General features: G+C 38.5%; 1 protein-coding gene across 1 annotated transcript in view; it reads right to left on the bottom strand.

Annotated features, from left to right (window-relative positions):
- The window catches only part of FREM2 (FRAS1 related extracellular matrix 2), a 165,110-nt gene that overhangs the window by 29,965 nt on the left and 114,259 nt on the right, over nucleotides 1-20,886 (bottom strand). Inside the window, exons 7-11 of the mRNA XM_049647421.1 lie at nucleotides 8,726-8,875; nucleotides 6,537-6,746; nucleotides 4,665-4,862; nucleotides 3,714-3,878; nucleotides 2,735-2,917 (exon numbers count right to left, since the gene is read on the bottom strand). Of these exons, the coding sequence (XP_049503378.1) occupies nucleotides 2,735-2,917; nucleotides 3,714-3,878; nucleotides 4,665-4,862; nucleotides 6,537-6,746; nucleotides 8,726-8,875 (906 nt within the window). The remainder of the gene's footprint in view (nucleotides 1-2,734; nucleotides 2,918-3,713; nucleotides 3,879-4,664; nucleotides 4,863-6,536; nucleotides 6,747-8,725; nucleotides 8,876-20,886) is intronic.

The raw sequence follows: 20,886 nt of genomic DNA, 5'->3' as shown, positions 1-20,886 counted from the left end.
CCGAGCCACCCAGGCACCCCAGAAAATTCTTTTTGAGAGATGCGAATGGTATTCTTCCCCTCAATCCTGCCCTCACTAAAAACAAATTTGTTTCATTGTCATGAAAATGAAACCCAGTTATGAGAATCTTTTTAACAAATTATTCATTTCAAAATTCTTAAAACGTTAAAAATGAATTGCTTTTACTGAACTCAAGAGTCAGCAGCTACCCATATCATGTGACTTGGATAAACGACTTTGTTGGTTTTCCTGTACCTTTTGAGAAACTGGCTCAGAAGAGAAATAAAAAGTTTAATGCATATCATTCCAATTAGAGAAGATAGCAGATGCTGTTTCCGACGTCACTGAAGTTCAACCATTAGAACTCTAAATTACAAATCCTTTAAAGTGTGGCAGAGGAAAATGTGTCTCCAATGTGTGTTTCTTCTGCTACTTCTATTTTTTTATAAATTATGAAAAAGATTTTTTTTCTTTAAAATTGAGTTAGTAAGCCAGATCCCTCTGAAATGAGTTCTGTTTCTATATACAGCCATCTTCCACATTAGCCTTAGCATGTTCTTTGAGTCTATTAGTCTTGGGTTTCTCAGACCCTGAGAGAATTTAGGGTTCTTGTTCCGGAGGATGAAAAGAGCTGATCATCTCTGGCCCATCAATTTGTTTGGTCTGACTCCTGTGACATTTCATTATAAAATTAGTTTTTGAAACCAAAAATATCTGGGGACTGCATAGAAAAATACAGATTTTTTTTTAAGTTCTTTTGCACTTTCCTGCTTGGCAAAAGTCAGCTGGCTATGATGGTGCCGGCTTTTCCCAGCAGGGAATGGACTTTATGGTTCAGTAACGCCTCCAACGTGTCATTTTCCCTCCTACGTCACTTGCTTCACTCTTTTCATCACTTGTCTTAGCCCTTATATAAGCAGTCGAGTTTTATAACATCCTACAGAGCTACAGAAACCCAATTTCTAAGAAGTTAAAAACTTAAGTATTTCTTTTAAATATTTAAAGGACTGTTTTCTCACCATACACTTGCTAGATGATAGGTAAGTTTCCTCGATGACTCAATTACTTTAGTCTTTATCTGTCACTTTTGACATTTTTAGCACAAAAAAAGTTTCAATTTTTCTTCTATATTTGTTATTTCTGTTTTTTCATTAGGGACTGGCCTCAATTTTGACCACAGGGGGAGAAATTAGAATATGGGTTAGAAGAGATGACATTTTAATCGGAAGCTTTAGAAACAGCATGTTTACAATGGGATAAAAGAGGCACAAGCTGATTCACTGATATTTAACCTTTTTCTGACTTCATAGGTCAGTTTACTACAGAGGTATAGTTTTATTTCTGCTTCAGCAAAAAAATTTGTTTTGTTTCCTTGAAAAACATTTTCTGTTAAAGGTCACATTCTCCATCTTTAGAAGGTGTTTCCTTTATGTAAAATCTGCTTATTTACAGAAAAAAGACTTATTTTAGATTTTTATAATTTTGTAGCTAACCAGTTTTTTTCTTCTTTTGGACTGTATGTGATTTATTTCAAATATAATATAATATAATATAATATATATTTAAAATATAAATATATCATTCTTTGCAAAGAGAAAATTCTGAGGATACTTTGAAGCCTTACAGTAGTCAAACATTTACCATATATGCAAGGAAAACAAGCTTTTTGGTAGAGGATGCTTTTTTTTTTTCCTATTGTCTTCATCAACTTTATTACTGACTCAGAAATAATTGTCCATCATTTTCCAACCTTTTTTTTTTTTTTTTCACAAGTTAGGAGGTCAAGGTGAATGCCTGATGTTGTATGATCAAGAACTAAAGATTGGGGACGCCTGGGTGGCTCAGTCGGTTAAGTGTACGACTTTGGCTCAGGTCATGATCTCATGGCTCATGGGCTGGATCCTCGAATCTGGCTCTCTGCTGTCACTGCAGCGCTCCCTTGGATCCTCTGTCTCTTTCTCTGCCCCTTTCCCCCCACATCAAGAATCAATAAAAACATTAAAAAAAAGAACTAAAGATTGTTGGTAGCAACAGGTAGGATACTAGAAACAATGTGGATAAGTAGAACTCCACATGATTCACAAACTTACCTTTGACAAAGAAATCAATTTATAGCTATTCTGTCAGCAAATAGCTTATAAAAAGAGAGAGAAGAACTGATTTGTTTTAATTACTCATAAAAATAAATGGTGAAATGGTCCAAAAATTTGAAGAAAGAGAGGGGTGGATGAAAAGCATCCATTACGAAATCCTAAGGCCTGGAAAATTCATGGTCTCTTTGGTTGGTATTTCACCGGCCTTTTTCTGCCCTTCATTAACACAGAATTTTGTAGCTTGAAGTTTTAGATTGTTGGTGTTCTATAAACTAAAAAACTATCTCAGCTACCATGCATATTTTCATCGTACTAGAATATTCTAGAATCGAACTTATTTAGTATCCGATTATCATAATAAAGGTAACCCCTATTAAAAGTAAAAGTAGACTTAGAACATAAAGTCATTTGGTCTATTCACAGCTTCTTCCCTAAGTCCTCACACATAAACCCTGTAAGTCAAACAGGAAAATTCTGGAACTAAATTCCACTGCCTTTGTTTTTCTGGAAGAGATTAATGTAAAGGGGTATGTCTATTTTTGTTTCAGTTGGATATTTCTCTTCGTTTTCTCAAGGGCACCAGTGCCAATAAATAGCGTGAGCACCAGCCACCAGGAGGCAGGCCCTGGCAACGCCCATACCTTCTGACACAGGGTGATAGTCTTCTCCAGAGGTGGCTGATCCATCCTTGGTGTGGACTCTCACGATGGAAACCTTCGAAGTATCTCCTTGGCGAATCACTGGAATTTTTATAACCACCGACTGTCCTGGTTCTTTGGGTTCACTGACACTAAATTTGGTTTCTCCAAATTTAATGATGGCCTCTAAAATTGTGAGAAATGTGGATAAATTAAAATGTAAGGGGAATACTTTTTCTTCATTTCTAACGTTTCTTTCCATATGGGAAGAACTTAATTAGTGTTACACTCCTGGCATCTCTCCGTCCCCTCACCCATAATTATTGGTGAGTGGGTTAAGAGAAACTGAGTGTGTGAAGTCCAGCTCCTTCCTTGGGAATTAACCAGCCCCAGAGAGCATGTACTCTGGGTGGCCTCTATGTGCCATAAGTCTTACAGGAGTGGGTCTCTGGGAAAACTGATAATAAATTTTCTCGCTGAGGGAGAAACTGCTGGCCCAGGGCTATCTCTACCAGGTGGGAGGTATGAACATTCAAAATTCGGCATTATATATAAACCATATTCTCCAACATCAACTTTCAATTTTAATGGTTGATTTGGCTCCCCATTTGTCTTACTCTTTTTCCCTATTTCTCAATTGCTTTAAAACCTTAGTCCGAAAGAGGCGGGTGGTACCTGAGTGGCTCAGTCGGTTAACCATCTGACTCTTGATTTCAGCTCAAGTCACGATCTCATGGTTCCTGGGATCAAGCCCCGCATCAGGCTCTGTGCTGACAGAGTAGACCCTGCTTGCTTGGGATTCCCTCTCTCCCTCTCTCTCTCCCCCTATCCCGCTCATGCTCACTTTCTTCCTCTCCCTCAAAATAAATAAATAAACATTAACAAAAAGCAAGAGGGGGTTATTTACTGAGCCACCAAAAATATCAACATAGAGGGATTTCAATTTCCAAATTACAGCTGAACACAAGAAATAACGTCTTACTATCAGCATCATCTTGGATCCTTATCAGAGTTTCATTTTGTTCCCCGACCGCAGCCCCGAAGGGGGAGTTGCTGTGTGGGGTGCCAAGAACCAGGCGGAGCTCCTCTACCTCCTCATAGAGTTTGTCGTCCATCAGCTCAAGGACGCAAGGCTTCTCAGTCTCACCTGGCACAGTGATAACGACAGCACGTCAGTTACATCCCATCCCATCCCAATCCCATCCCAGGCCCTAAAGGACACATGGGCTACTAGAATACAAGCACCGCAAGGGCAAGGATGTTGCTTTTTTCCTGCTGTACTGACAGGGCGAAGAACAGTATCTGGCATGTCATAAGCCTCCAATAAATATTTGCTGAATGAATGATTAAATGTTTGAACATATGCAACGAGAGCTCCTACTTGTATGGGAAATTTCTTTAATGTCTGTTTTTAAGTTCTGTCGCTCATCTTAGAAAACAAGGATAATGGGCAAATACCAATTTTATGTATGAATTTCTTGCATCACGATCAGGAAGCAAATTTAGCAGCCTTGTACCGGACGGTCAGAGTTAATGTGACCACAGTGCTAGTTTCTAGTACAATTATGGGATCAAAGTGACCAAACATTTTGAGGCTCTGAATTCACATTAAACATGTGACATCTGTTTCCTCTCCTATCGTTTGAACCCTATCTCCCAGCAGTGGGAGATATCTATACAGCATATCTATACAGCTGATATGCCACTGGGTAAACAATACAGCACATCACTGGAAACTAATTAATAAATTAATACGACATGAAAAAGACATTCGTTCAATCTGTGACAGCCTACTCTGCCCGATTCACACGGTGCCCGTAAAACCACGCCATAAGCTTGTGGAAGTCAGGGACATGTATTTTCCTGGTACGCATTTCTCATCAAAAACTCGGCTTCCTCAAATTCCACAGAAAAATGTCAGGCCCAACCTTACCAGGGAGGAACGTGATGACAGAGCCATCAGTGTTTGGACGTTCCTCAAAGTCCGCCATCACCTGTGCAGACCCCTGGCGTGTGTAGCATCTCACCGAAGACCTGTAGTGAATGTCTCCATTCCTGTGGATCATTGCGACTATCTGCCCATCATTTTCATTGCCAATATACACCCGTTCTTTGAATTGCATCTTAGGCACTGCAAAAACAAATGGGCATCAGGATCAAAGTGGACAGAGATCTCCTTGAGGAAAACGGCATTTCAGAGAACCTGGCTTAGTGGCAAGAATAAAGGAACGGAAGTGAGAACTGAATTCCAGTTTCCACGCAGTCACTTGACAATGTTTTGGCGTTAAGCAAATCACTTAAATAAATGAAGTGTTTTGATTTCTCTTATCTGTGAAATTCTGCCCTGCCCATTCCACGGAGTAGGGAGATGCAGTGAAATGGTAAAAAAATAGACAAAACCAGAGACTTTGAGATATCTGTATTTATATATGTTGCTTAATCGTGAGCTTTTCAGAATTACTGAAATTTCTGGGTAATTTCTGAATTATCTGTGAATAACACTCAATATTGTGTATATAATTACAAGCTGAGTTTACCCAGACTATGTGAGAAAAGTTGATAATGAATATAGTATTATATATGTGTGTGTGTGTGTGTGTATATATATATATATACATATATATATATATACTGTTTTTGATACTGAATATTATGGGGGCGCTTGGGTGGCTCAGTCGGTTGAGCGACTGACTTCGGCTCACATCATGATCTCACGGTTTGTGAGTTCGAGCCCCGCGTCGGGCTCTGCTGCCAGCTCAGAGCCTGGAGCCTGTTTCGGATTCTGTGTCTCCCTCTCTCTGACCCTCCCCCACTCATGCTCTGTCTCTCTCTGCCTCAGAAATAAATAAACATTAAAAAAATTAAAAAAAAATGATCCTGAATATTATGTATATATTTTAAGTGATACCTATGATGGGTGAATTAAACATAGGCCTCATTAACAACAGGCTACATTCTTCCAAGCAACGCCACGATCACCATGGTTGAAACTTATTCAAAACTCCCTCATGAGGATGTGTCAGAGAGCCCTACCATGTGTCCAGCAGCTGCATGACTTAGAACTACAGTTTAGGCACCTTATTAGGGAAGTTTCAAGTGTCTAGAGATGATAGAAGTCTTGTGTTGAGAAGTGGGGAAAGACCATTACATTCAAGGGTCTGTGCAACCCCATGTGGTTCCATCGAGATACTGATGACAATCTCACTTCGTTTTTTTAAATTTGGAAAGAAGACTAAAAGTTTTCTTCTGAGACTACCTAATTTTAACAAAATGGTCAGAAGGAGAAAGGAAGACGTGGTCAGATAGGGTATTGTTATGGGTCGAATTGCATCCCCTCCAAATTCATAGGTTGAAGTCCTATAACCCTCACAATCTGAAAATGTGACTTTCTTTGAGGATATGGTCTTTACAGAGGTAATCAAGTAAAAATTAGGTCGTGAGAATGGATTCTAATTGACTAGAATTGGTGTCTCTATAAGCAGGGGAAATTTAGACACAGTGACATACATAGAAGATAATGTAAAGGCACATAAGGACAAGATGGGTATCTATAAGCCAAAGAAGAGGCATGGAACAGATCCTTCCCACACAGCCCTCGGAACAAACCAACCTTGCCGACATCTTGATTTTGGATTTCTAGCCTCCAGAACTGCGAGACAAGAAATTGTGGAGTCTATAGTACTTTCTTATGGCCGCCCTAGCAGACTTCTACAGGTATGTGATCCCCAGTTCATCATTTTACTTAACATGTATATAAACTCTAGCCTATCATTTTACTCATCATTGTCAATTAATAGACACTCACAATCTGAGACAGAATCATTTATGGACACTGTGGCTTTGCTGGGCTCGCCAAGGGCAGCGTTCATCGGCATACGAAGCACCAGTTCAAATTTCTCAATTCCCTCCAGCACTGGTTGCCCGAGATCGTCCAGGATGGTAACACGAACAGTCTGCATGTTGACTCCAGGTGCAAAATCTAAATTACGGCTGATTCCCACATAGTCGGTTCCAGCTATACGAGTAACAAAAGAATGATTCAGTCAGGGGCTGACTAAATTAAACAAGATTATGAGATGCAAATTATGTAGACCTATTTGTGATTCTTTAAAAAAATATATAGACCGGTATTACATTGCAAAATGTACATTTAACGAAAAGCAAAAGATTAGTATCATATAGGTTTTTGAGATAGTAGAACAAAGACCAGGTTCTGAACTTTATTTTCTTTATGTCTAATGAGCTATTTTAGCTTTGGTTACATAATTCTTCTGTTTTTATTTCAGAATTCTCGAATAGAGCTAATAAAATTCAGGTCTGAGTTAATCAGCACATCAATCATATATATGATTATCGTAAAATTACCTATGAAATACATACATTTAAAGTTTGTTAACATCAGTTAAATATCTATATTTATTTTCCAAAGCTACAAGAAAATATCCTACTTAGGTGTGTGTTTGTCTGTTGGTTAAAGCAACATTTCAGATATAAGCTTTTGTCCCTCTCACTCTACCCATACTCGCCACAGGAAAAGAGAGCAGCCAGCTTTTATTCTCAAAGACATATCTGGTCTTTGGCTTATTATTTTCCAGACCATGGGGTGCAAACCTAGCGTCAACACCTCAATTTATGTCTAAAATAGTTACAAACAAAACTGTCTGTCAATCTTTAGGGAATTCATAAAGGCTGAGAGTGGGTGACAAGGTTTCCATATTATTGCTTCTTTGTTTTCATACCTTCTGTTCTCCTAACCCTCATTTTATATTCTTTCTACCTCTGAATATGCAACTGTGAGTGTATATGCCCTTAATTCATTTTTTTGAAATCTCCATCCAAATGTCCTTGTGGTTCTTCCAGTATTTTTCTTTTCCTCTGCTTCATCTTTAACTTTCATCTTTCTCCAATTTGAATTTTTTCTTAAAAAATGATGAATTCAGGGAATCAAATACTTACTGGACACTGACTACATGCAAAGTATTATGCTGTTTCCACTACATTAAAAAGGTTAAAACTTCAGTGTGACTTTTAAAATGATATGGTCCCTGCTTGTTTTGTGGGATGAGTGTGTGATGCGTGCGTGATGTACGTGTGTGTGTGCACACGAGAAAGACAGAGTGTGTATTGTTGGCAACTTAGAAGAAGAAACAAAAGACATTCCTAATCCTATGCTTACCCTAAACTTTATGATCAACTCTTTGGAGATGTACATTCCAGAATAAAAGCAAGCATGGACCAGGTAGGGTAGCTTATATACTGAAGCATGGAAAAGCCTTTTGGATCTGATTTATGGGGACATCTGGTTAAAATGAGGAGGGAACCAGGTCGGAGATGCACATCTTCAAGATACTTACCCTTCATTAGATTTCTGTGAGAGTGGCTGGCAAGATCATTCCTGTGCACACTGATGCCATAATATGCAATGATGTTAGATTTGCAAAGTGTAAATCTAATGAATTAGAATCTAATGAATTAGAGAACCAATTCATGCAAAGAAGGCCTTAGAATTTAGAGTCTTTGAGTTCTGTGTTTGTAACGAAGCCTCTGATTTGTGGCTTTAAAATATTTTTTTAAATGTTTATTTATTTTTTGAGAGAGAGAGAGAGAGAGAGAGAGAGACAGAGTGTGAGCAGGGGAGAGGCAGAGAGAGACAGAGACACAGAATCTGAAGCAGGATCCAGGTTCTGAGCCGTCAGCACAGAGCCTGACGTGGGGCTCGAACCCACGAACCGTGAGGTCATGACCTGAGCTGAAGTCGGATGCTTAACGGACTGAGCCACCCAGGCACCCCTGATTTGTGGCTTTTAAATGTATTTTCTCACAGTAATAAAGAGAGCCTAGACTTATCTCCTGTATAATAATAATTTCAGAAAAAGTTCCATTCATCCAGACCGCTTTAGTAGGACTGCAGTATTTTAGCTTTAAAGTCTTTTGCTTCATGGTGAGTTGAATACTGTAGAGCAATCGGAAGAGCTGCCAGAGGAAACTGCTCACCATCAGCAGAGGGGGGATCTGTTTTCCGAGACCTCACGGTGACACTGGAAGGCTTGGACAGGTCTGTGCCCGTCCTCCACACCCGCACTTGCACGTAGCCGGCGCTCTCGTCCACGGAGTACTCGACGTCGCCGAAGTAGAAGACGGGTTCTGTGAAGAATGAGGCAGTGCCGTTTGGATTATTTGTATTTTGTCCATATCAATCCTTACCGACAGAATTCCAGAGAAGAGAGAGCTTTATTGAACTGACTCCCTTAGATCAGATTTTCTCCTTTCGGTAAGAGAACATCTCTTTAATCTGTTGATTTAGATCGTTTTCAGGGCGAAAAAGCCTTTGTTGAAAAAGAAAAAAAAAATTTATGGTTAAGTGCCTAATGGAACGTTCTCATTTTGAGGCTCAAATTACTTTGTCCCCCATATGTGGGATTATAAGTGGCTTCTAAATGTATTTCCTGGAAGGTTAGCTAGTAAAATAACCCCCAAATGAAACAAAACACATGGGCTGAATTGTTGTAAGTTTGGTCAGACGGCTCAGTGTATCATCTTTTCCCAAGCCTTCAGCCCGGAGACTAGTTGCATTATGACATTTTCTGGTCCATTACGTTTGGTCATAATCTGGTGTAACTGGGTCTATCATGACTACTGCAGAGTTAGCACGTACTGGCGTAATTGGACTAAATATATATGATTACCCATCCTGAAGACTTTAGGAAGACCACTATAGGTTACTTATAACTCTGTAGGTAGAGTGGGGTGCCTAAGCCAACTGAAGTTCCACTAGAAAAATAATCTCATACCAAGGTATTAGTCTTAAATATGTATGAAAATGATGTGACTTAGGTCATTAAGGTAAGACGCATGCTCTGAAGACTCTGTATTTTTCTCTGGTTTTGGTGATGAATTGATCTAATCATCATTCTCTGTGTGATTCTGCTTGTGACCAACAGTTTACCTTGTGAGACAGCTGACGCAAGTCTGAGGGACAGCGAGAGATAGCTGAATAATGAAGAACACTGAGAGATCATTTGTGTTCTGACTTGTAAAAAAACTTACTTTGAAATATTTATAGGTCATAGGAAGGTACAGAAATTATAGGGTATATACTTACTGTGAGCTTATTTTAGAATCAAATTTTGACAAAGATAAATGAATTGAGTGTAGACACAGAATAATAAGATTTGAGACATTTTAGTCATTTGTGTCTGGTTTTATAAGACTCAAAAGGACTGAGTCTAGAAGGTCATAGGGCTCATCAGTGTTCCTTAAAACACAAGACCATTAAAGAGCTGACCGCCATGTTTCTGAGCATCTAACTGAATTACTAAACACCCAATAATCAAGCAAAACCCTACAATCATGGCTTACAGCCAAAGGAAATCCATTTTTTGCCCTGTTTAACTTGAGCATAAATTCTTTATTTCTCTGACCCAAATAAATTTCCTTTGTTAAAACCAGAAAAATAATGTTTTTCTTTGTTTCTTCATGTGGGGGGAGGGGCATACTTATCCAAGTTCCCCTGAACTTTTGGATAATACAAAACCAGCCTTGGACATTTTGTTTGCATATTTTGGTTCAGGGGGTGATACATCTGCCCAGGGCATACTTTACCTCCTTCTCATCCTTCCACAACTTGGATGGTGTTAAGACAAGTGAGTGTGTGTGTACATGCAGGTGTTATCTTATTAACCTCAGTCAAGGCAGACCTCAAATACAAGCCAATAAATTCCTTACATTTCTCACACCTAAGTAGGGGCCAAAGGTGAAGACAGTCTGAAAATGCTTATTCTGACCGAATGGCCAAACCAGGCACATCTGTGTTTGTATGTATGTTTTATGGAGGTCTGATCATCCGTATCCAATGTGATCTCTCTGTCTCACATGGCTGGCAAACCATATCATCATACAAACTAGGTTTCTAAGTTAAGGGAGAGAGTTGTGAAATGCAGTGGGGGGGGGTGTTCCTATTAAATAACAGCATCTCTCATCTTCCATCCCCCTCTTCCTCATGGATATTGACTAGAAGTGGAACAGATTAAATCATGTGAGGGAGTCTGACTGTTAAACACAAAATGGGCTACATATCAGAGGCAAACTGGTGTTCTGCATGTGTGTGTTCAGACTCATTTCATCTACAATATGTTGTTATGTGACGGTTTAACGCAGAGCTCATATAAGGAAAAACTGAATGAGTCCTATGTAGCACTCTGAAAATTATCCAACTTGTCGATCAGAGTGAAGATTAATGATAACAGTTACCCTATTAGAAAACGAATCACATGTCTGACACATACGTTTTATAGGCATGTGTGTGTGGTGTGTGTGGCAGAGAGGCAGAGAAGAAGAGCGAGGGATGGGAGGTCCTGGTCCATGCAACAAGCAATAAATAATATGATTTATGTGAACGGTACAAACCATATTATCACAATTGCTTATCGTACAGTACGGTGTTCCCTCCAGCAGGAAGAAATTGGGCAAATGGAAAAAGGTTTTAACCTTAAATCTCACAATTTTACTACAGTAGCCAACAGAAGGCATTAGAAAAGGTATTTATTTCCTTAAAATTAGTTTTGTGAAAATCAGTAGATTTATTTATGTGATTTCTTTCCCTCTCTGTGCTTCACTGATGATAATTGGAAAACTGATCTAGTAATCAATTGTAATCATTGCAGTTAAAGTATAAAGTGATTAATACAATAAGCTTAAAACGCATTCAATAGTTTTTATAAGAAAAAATTCTTGTGAACTGCTTAGTTTCTTAGGATATGAATAAAAATGAGTGGCTAGACATTACTACCTCTCTATCTTTTCACTGTAGTTGGATGAGAATTGAAAAGAATAATTGTTATTGCTATTTCAAGTTCTCAATACCTTGTAAAAAACTTCTACAATTTAAATATTGTTTATAACTGTTACCATTTGGACCGAATCTCATATACTAATAAAGGAGTTAAAAAATCCTTCAAGCAGTGAGTTGAGTTATAATCACTCAAGATAAATGGCAAGATGTTCCTGGAACATTTTAATGCATAGATAATAAGCAAGAAAAAGGATGCAAAGAATCAACAAATGAAGATTGTCAACAGCTGAAGGATACCTACGCAAAATCCAGAAGAAGTGCTTGTCCTGGAAAATTACTATCATTTATAAGTAAGATTTTAACTCCCCTATCTTTGGCATGTTTTGTTTGCATGTTTTATTTCTAGGAGCCTGGTTTCCCTTAAAAGTTAACTGCAAGGGGGCACCTGGGTGGCTCAGTGGATTAAGCATCCAACTCTTGGTTTCGGCTCAGGTCATGGTCTCATGGTTTCATGAGTTCAAGCCCCACATCGGGCTCAGTGCTGACAGTGCGGAGCCTGCTTGAGATTCTCTCTCTCTCTCTCTCTCTCTCTCTGCCCCTCCCCTGTTCACATTGTCTCTGTTTCTCTTAAAAATAAATAAATAAACTTAAAAAAAAAAGGTTAACTGCAGATCTTTGTCTATTAGTTTAGTACAGGCCTGCATTATGTCTTCACGTACTGTAGAAAAGCCTATTTATTCTGTAATCAGATCTTAAATAGACACTGTGCTGAGTAAGGTCATAGTCTTAATGGAAAAAACAGTGAGTGGCTGATATTATTACCTGGAATGAAAGAATAATCAAATAAAGCCACATAATCCCACAGCCCAGACCCCAAAATATAAAACAATTATTCCCCATCAGTCCAGCACCCACAGGTGACCCTCCAGAATACATATTTATTCCCTCTCCAGTGAAAGGTAAATTATTATCCAAATAGTGTGTGATCAGTGCAAGGGAGGTTTTAAATTGGTCTAGTGAAATAGTGTGAAATTTATAAAGGAAGTGAAACCATTCTCCGTATCCTTTGTGGTGTTACGTTTTTAAGTAAAAGAGCACAGATGAAGGTGTTGAAGATTACAGGAGAGTCTATTTTAGCTCACCAAACAATAACATGCTCGTAAAAAATTTATCTTAAAAAAAATTAACACGCTTTTCAGGGTTGGGGATACTTTTGTCACGAACAGCACAGACAGGATCACGTCTGTTTCTTACAAAAGTAGTTGATGAGGAGGCCTGGCAAGCCAGCCAACAGAGACAAAGGGAAAATAACTCAGGTTCTTCCCCACAGGGAAAAAGTAAACTTTTTTTTTTTTTTTTTAAGTCTGTGGTATCTAGATTGATGTTTACAATTACATTGTGTCTCACGAGATGAAAGAAATAGGTGCCAGTAGTAATTGCTATCTGGGGCCAAACCTTATTTACTCACGTGTACATGGACCCATGTCAAGTGAGCTTTGTAGTTCTAACCAACATGTTTGCTCAGAACTGAACAAAACAAACGCTCTCATGCTGTCTTTTGGTTGAGTGCTGAAAACCATACAAAGAAACCTCCCCAAATTGTTTCCAACTCGGGCCTCTCTCTTCTGAGTTCTGGACCCTGACAACTGGCTGCCTCAACCTGCACTCAACCCCGTGCACCTCAAGGCAAACTTCTGAACAGTCAGCAGAGTCACCTCCACCGCCTGCTCGTGGTTTCTCTTGGTCTCAGGTGCCACTTCCCCAGATTCCGCCAGCCCAGCTGCCATTTTAATTTCCCCAACAGCCACTTAACCAGGCTCTTAACCAAAAAGGTCATCCCTCAGAGGAGATTTCACCATGGTAAGCCAGCTACAGAAAATCTGTCACTAGTCACTACTCTTTGCTACACTACCCTCATAGTTTTGCACATTCTTTTCTCCCTCCTCATGGGGATAACCTCCGCTCCTTTCAGGCTTCTGCTTAGAAGTTACTTGTGCTGGGAAGCATCCTGTCTTCGCCATCAAATCCCCCACTCTCTCCACAGTTGACGTCCGTCTCTGAGTTCTCCAAGGGGAAGAATTAAGCCTCCTTTATTCACTGGCATTTCTCCAACACTTAATGTTATCAATGCTTGGCAGTAGGTGCTCAACCAACATTTGTATAGAGTGAATGAACATCAGTAAAATTGGATTATTGGTTTTCAGACCAAATGAATCAATACGTCTTTGTGGTGGGTCAGTGAGAAGACTACATTTCTAGCACCAGGTAAGTGGGAGGTTTAAAAAGCCTCCGAAGAAGGAGCAAGTGGTGGTCTTTGCAGTAAAATGACTTGGTTAGGGCCACCTTTTAGATCTGGAGGAAGTCCAAGGGGAAAGGAAACTGAGTCACAGTGAACACACAGAGAAGGTAAAGAGAATTCCCATTCACTCCCTGACTGACCCCTTCCCATACTGCACCAGTGTTTTTAAAAACCTCTACAGTTGCCAGCCATCTGCATCTTGTTTTAGCTCTTTTCAGTGTCTTTAACAAATAACGACTATTTGTTGAATATCACACTAATTGGTTTGAATTCAATATCTTCATCCTCACAATCACCCTATGTGGTATGTGCCGTACTTGTCTTGTTTTCACAGGTAAGGAAACTAAGGATTAAGGAGATTAAGAGACTTGCCCAAAGTCATACAAGAAGGAAATGGTGGATGCCTAGACAAAGCCTAAGCTCTGAACTAACTTAACTAAGGAAGGTAGGAGTCATAATACAAAAGGTTTTCAAGCACCGAATGATGTATGGAGGTGTTGGATCACTATATTGTACCCCTGAAACTAATATAATACCCTATATTAAGTATACTGGAATAAAAAAAAGGTTTTCATAAGATTTTGAGGGATAATATTTTTACCAAGCAATTCAATATATGGAGTTTATCATATAGAAATACTAACGTAAGTGTGTAGAGATTCCTATGCAAGAATGTTTATTGTACTCCATTTGTATCAGGGTGCAATTGGAAACAATTCTCAAATCTACCAGAAGTGGACTGATTAAATAAATTATAGTTCATTTGTAAAATGAAATACCAGGCTACGAAGGTGATTTTATGTTCTTTCTTAAAAATTTTTTTCTTTTAGGTAAAAAAGCTAGTGGAGACATTTACATCTGCTTAAAGGCAGCTTTGTGATTTTATATCTTATATTCTCTAATCTAGCAGTAATGACAGATTAAAAATGAAAGGTAATATGCCATTTCTTTTTGGTAGCTTTGAAGATTTTCCCCTTTATTGTTAGCATACTTGATAAGGAAAAGGAGAGCTGTGCTCAAACAAGATAAACATCTCTGTGAACTAAAAAGGTAACAGAACATCACAGTGGTGAGTGGGGCCAAAGTGAACGGTTCTGCTCATCTCTGAAGTCTGGAGACAGGCTGTAAATCAACATTTGAGTCATAGAAACCAAGTGAAAACATAATTCAAAAGTGAGGGCAAAATATAGGTATTTCTTAGGCAACCAAGATGAAGAGGTTTTACTCCTTTATAGATGCATGCTGAGACATTGCTAAAAGCACACAAGAAAATAAATAAATTCAAAGGGAAGAACCTTACAAGCAAGAACCAACAAAATATGTCGGTAAATCCTGCTGTTAATTGCAGGCATGAATAATAATCATACCTTACATTCTTCTATAGCAATATTAACTAAAGTCCAAATATGATTTAAAGCAAAATCATTAATAAAAGAGGAACTCTGTATACGAAAAGACAGTTCACCAAGTTTATATAATAATTTCAAATTTGTATTGAAATAGATAAAGCAAAAATTGATGGGATTACAGGACAACACTGACTAATCTACAATTATAGAGGGTTCTTTAATTGCACAACTCAGAAAACGATAGATGAGTCAGAAAAATTTGTAGAAATATCGAAAAAAAATCACAACGTAATCTTTGTCTAATGTATGTATGTATCCCTGCTCCCCAAAACAAAAGATCGGTATCCAAAATAAATTAAAACTCCCATAAATCTATAACAAAAATTCTAATAGCAAATGGAAATACTGGATTATATATAAACATATATACATATATGTGTGTGTGTATATTAGACTTTTTATATATATACACACACACATATATAATATAAAGTTATATAAACATTTAAGTCTCAGAAGAGGAAACTTCCGTTGTCATAATGCAAGTAACCTTAAAATGGGACATTATTTAATACTCGTAAGGTTAGCAAAAAACCTAAACAGTTCAACAGGATGAGAAAACAGACATTGTCAGATACTGCTGGTGGGAGTACAAATAGATTCAATCACTTTAGAGAGATTTCGCAACATCTCGTAAAATGGAAATTGCACATCCAGCATGAGCCATCAATTCTACCATTTGGTAAATATCCTACAAAAATTCTGCACATGGATACATAGAAACATTTGCAAGTATGTTTAATGCAACATTATTCATACTTCAAAAACAAGGGGAAAACCCAAATGTCCCTGAGTAAAGGAATGGATAATTAAAACTCATGTAAATGGAATGACCAAGTTGTATACCTGAAACTAAGGTAACATTGTATATCAACCATACTAAAACAAAACAAAACAAAACAAAACAAAAACCAAGAAGCCCAAACCTCATCTAAATGCATCAAAATAGCAGATCTTGAAAAGACTGTGCTAATTAAAACAACAACAACAAAAACAACAACAACAAAGTTGTAAGATATGCAAACCCAATTCATGATCGTTGCTGCTTTGGGAGGCAATGGTAGTTGAAGACCAGAGGGGTCTTCCATTTTATGAAAAGTGTGTGATTCCTTTAAAAGATCTGAAGCAACTATGAAAAATGGTAACCATTAGTTTTAGACAGAGTGCATGTTATGCTGTATTATTTTTTACATTTCTGTAATAAAAAGTCTTACATGGTAGATATAGAATGGTATGCGTAACACGATTCATCTTATTAAAATGGATGTGTGTATTGTTGATGCACAGAAAAACAAGAAAGAATATATGTCAGGCTGCTAACTGGTTATTTCCTAAGGATGGGATTATGAGGAAATCTGATGTCCTTTGCTATACATTTCTTTGTTCTTTTTTTTAACGTTTATTTATTTTTGAGAGACAGAGAGAGATAGAGTGTGAATGGATGAGGAGCAGAGAAAGATGGAGACACAGAATCCGAAGCAGGCTCCAGTGTCTGAGCTGTCAGCATAGAGCCCGACGTGGGGCTCAAATCCACGGACCACGAGATCATGACCTGAGCAGAAGTCAGATGCTTAACGGATTGAGCCACCCAGGCGCCCCTGCTATACATTTCTTACATACATTAATTTATAGTACACCTTTTATTTTTTTCAAGTTGCATCTATTATTTTGTAAATAAGAAAAACAAGGAGGAAAAAAAAAAAACCTGATGAACTTTCTCCTATAAATAACATTTTCAAAAAATTAGTTTTAAATAATTTTGACTGGGCCTTTCTGTACTTTTCTTTCAAGAAATACTTTCAATATATAAACATAAATTCTTAAGAATGACCTCATATCTAGTCTTAAAAAAGCATTTTCAAAATTCTTGTTGAAAAATAAAGTTCAAATGTGTATTTAAGGGGAAAGCTTAGGAGTATGTATCAGTTTTAAAGGCATGTTTTGACATTTCTTTTTCTTGCCAACTATAATTTTCTCAGAGAGAATAAAGAAAAGTCAGTACATGTCTAGAATGTTGATAATTTAAGGACTGAATCTTCCCAAGATTTCAGCTGAGAATACATGGTGAGCCTTTTTCTAAAATGATAATGTTATCAGAGATTTTACTGACAATCTAGTTTCACTCCAAAACTCTGATTTTGTCTTTTCCAGGGTCTATGTAAGTTTAAAATAAAATTTAAGTGTTATGGTCATCTGAGTTTTCCACCATCTAGTAGCATTTGAAAAAGTCTTCCTGAATGTCCTTTACTTAACAAATATTGTTGAGCATCCTGCCTTCTAGGAGAGTGGTTTTTTTGGGTAACTTTTTATTTTTGTTTCTATTCTAAATGATATATTGCATAAACAGAAAGGGGAAGGAAAACTGGTCATGACCCACTAATTGATTTCTCAACTCAAAGGGTTGCAATTTACAACGTCCTAAACACTCCTCTTTATGAGTGGCAATGTTTCCTAAAGGTGGTCACAAATCTGTATTGCAAGGCCCTAGGTGGAGGCAGGCGGGGGGGGAGTGCGGTTTAAATGTAAATTCTGGGGGTCTCACCTTAAATTGACAAAATCAAAATCTCAAAAAGTTTAAACTGTCCTAGGTGAACTGCATGCATATTGCAGTCTGAGAAACTCAGTCAGGAGGATGGTGGGTGGCATTGCGGGGGTGGTGAGGGGTGCGGCAACTGTACCAGGAGACAGGAGCCGTGGTTCAGAGGTTCTCGAAGGTGTGTTGGAGGCAGCAGGACAGCACCCCCGAGAAGACAAAGGTGAGCGTGCGGGCTGAGCAGGTGTTGACAGCAGCGAAAAGGAAGGACGTCTCAGAAGGAGGAGGAGGAGGAAAGACCTGAGCATGCGTGGTGGGTTAAACAGAGGTGTGGCTCAAGTATATGGAGTTCCCGAGAGGGCAAATGATGAGGGCCAAGGCTGAGGTCAGAGCCGGTGGTGGCTGTGCCGCATTCTTGCATAACAGGCCAAGAACTATGGAAAACGGGCAGCCCCTGATCATTTGCAAGCGGAAGCAACACAGTCAGAACATGATTTGCAAAAGGGACCCCAGTGGATTGAGGGCAGCAGGGAGATGGTAGAGGCTGGAGAACAGTTAGGAAGCTACAATGGAGGGAAGAGTTAGTGAGGTCTGAAAGTGGGGAAATGGAGAATTCAGATTCAAGAAGGGCTTCAAAAACAGAGTGGCCATGCTCTGTGATCAGTCAAACGTGGCAGGCAGTAGGAAGTGGATGAGTAGGGCTATCTGGCTTGGTCAACAGGCCAGCTTTTAATTGTGAAGGGTATTCACGTCATTCACAATGCCTTTGCCAACCGATTGTTCTGTTATTCTCCCTACTTTCATTCGCTATCCTTCTCGACACTCTTGGATGCTACATTTCTTCAAAAACTATATGTCAGCGTGCTCCTATTCACGTCTGATCCTTCCTTTAGGGCAGATGAAAATTCCCGGTTATTTGTGGTGAAGAAGCCAGATGAGAGCATCCTCTAGATTTTCACAGAGATAATATATTTAATTAAACCTAAAGTTATGAGTGCTAGGTTTGTCAGAGGCTCTCGACAAACACTAATCATTATTTCCATTACATAATACAGATACTTTCTAATCATATGTATATTGTGACATCTAAAACCGATGTAATCGTAAATACTAGGCAATGAAATGATAGATTACGTATGTGAAAAAGGATATTTAATTACAGCATATGTGTGATAGAAAAAGATCTGCCAACGACCTCAATGTTCATCAATCAGGGGTTGTTAAGTATGTTACAGCCACACTGTGGAATCCTACGTAGCCACTAAAAAGAATGAGCAGGTGTATATGGGCTGGCAGAAAAAGGTTTTTGTGATATATTGCTAGGTAAAATAAGTATATCATGAGATAATATGTATAATATGATCATGTAGTATTAACAGATATATATTATTTTCAATGTGTCCGAACTATTCTAAGTGCATATATATATATGTATATATATGCATATATATATTTCACTTAATCCTCTTAACTACCCCTCTGAGGTAAGTACTATTATCATTTCCACTGAGGAAGCTGAAGTCCAGACTTTTAAGATCAGCAGTCAATAAGTGGAAAGGAAATCACACCATCTGCCTCTAGAATCTGTGCTACCTGCCACTCGGTATAGCAATAATTACTTCTAATCAAAGTGAAGACAAAACGCGTGCATGTAAGTGTGCATCTAAAAAATCCACACATTACACTTAAGTGGCCTCAAGAAAGAGGTGTGGGTTTGGTGAGGGAGATGACCAGACTCTCACCATTTAGTTGATGTCCTTCTTTTTAGTACTCATGTAATAATTTTCTAATAAAAATACGAATACTGAACAAGGATTCATCTGCATAATGTACCTCCTTTAAACACAACCGCACAATATTATTAAAGAAAAAATATTGATCGGAGAACAAAAAGTCTGTCCTCTCCTTGTTAAAATCCTTAAAACGTTTTTTACTCTTCAGAGGTTCTGGCCTCTTCACCAACTTGCTGTGGTATTTCAGTGTTGTGGATGAGTACACTCTCTAGGGAACTGGTCAGTTATTTCACCTTCAAAGAAACCATTATCTAGGAGTCCCAAGGCCCTGCAAAGTTATCTTTCCTTTCTTCTGTGTAACCTACGTCCGGTTGACAGCTGTCAAGCTGCCTCTGACTTTTCTCATACTGCACATTTCATGTTGTGTTCAAATGACTCATCCATTCAATCCATCTCCCCCACTGGATCTTTCCAAAGGCAGAAATCATGTATTGTTCATCTGTAAACGCCAACGAGAAGCATGGAGCCTGGCATATGAGGGGTCATCGAAAAATGTGTGGAGACCTAAGCTAAGACTGATCACTGCTTCTAGGGTTCCTAATCAAAAGTAATCATTTTGGCTCCAAAGCTCATCTTGTAAGTGAGGATACACCAATTAATATTATAGTTAATGTCACAGTAATATTATAATTGCCATATTTATTGGGTGTCTGCCCCTGCAAGTCACATTAGAATGTGTGGAATCATTTTTCTTCTTTCTCTGAAAATAGTTAAGAAAGGTGAACATTGTTAGAATATTTTCTTTAAAGACATATAATGAGAATCTTCTTGAGTGACAAGAAAGGAACACAATATTCCATGTAAGAGAAAGCTAGGCTATTATAGATCAGTATTCCTTAGTTGTAAAGATAACTTTCTTCATAAAAAAATCATCATAGGAAGAGGGAAACAAAATGAAATATCATTTCATGCTTAAACTGTCCACAACTTAAAAATTGTTACTGCTCCAAAAACCACCGATAGGCACCCATGTACATTTTCGTTCCTCCTGACTGACGTGAACTTTATAAGTGAGATTTCAGAATCGGTGGAGACTCTGACATGCAGGGTGATTTACGTGGGAATCCCAACAGCTGAAGGAAGAAAGATTATGACCAACAGAGTGTCGAACACAGTCTGTGTGAGGTCTCAGGAATAAAAGCATGTGGCTGACACTTGAGAAATAAATAATCTTGACCACAGACAGGCTCCACAATGGACACTTGGAACGTGCCTGCAGGCAGCAAAGGAAGGGCCTCCAGAATAAATAGCTGCAACTACTCCATTTGAAGCCGAGGGGAATGTGCTCCTTTATTCTAAGAAGCCTTCTTCCTTGTCTCCCCTCGTGAGT

Source organism: Panthera uncia, assembly GCF_023721935.1.
Source record: "Panthera uncia isolate 11264 chromosome A1 unlocalized genomic scaffold, Puncia_PCG_1.0 HiC_scaffold_16, whole genome shotgun sequence".
Taxonomy (NCBI): Eukaryota; Metazoa; Chordata; class Mammalia; order Carnivora; family Felidae; genus Panthera; species Panthera uncia.
The sequence above is the reverse complement of the archived record's forward strand: the minus strand, read 5'-3'. Positions and strand labels throughout refer to the sequence as shown.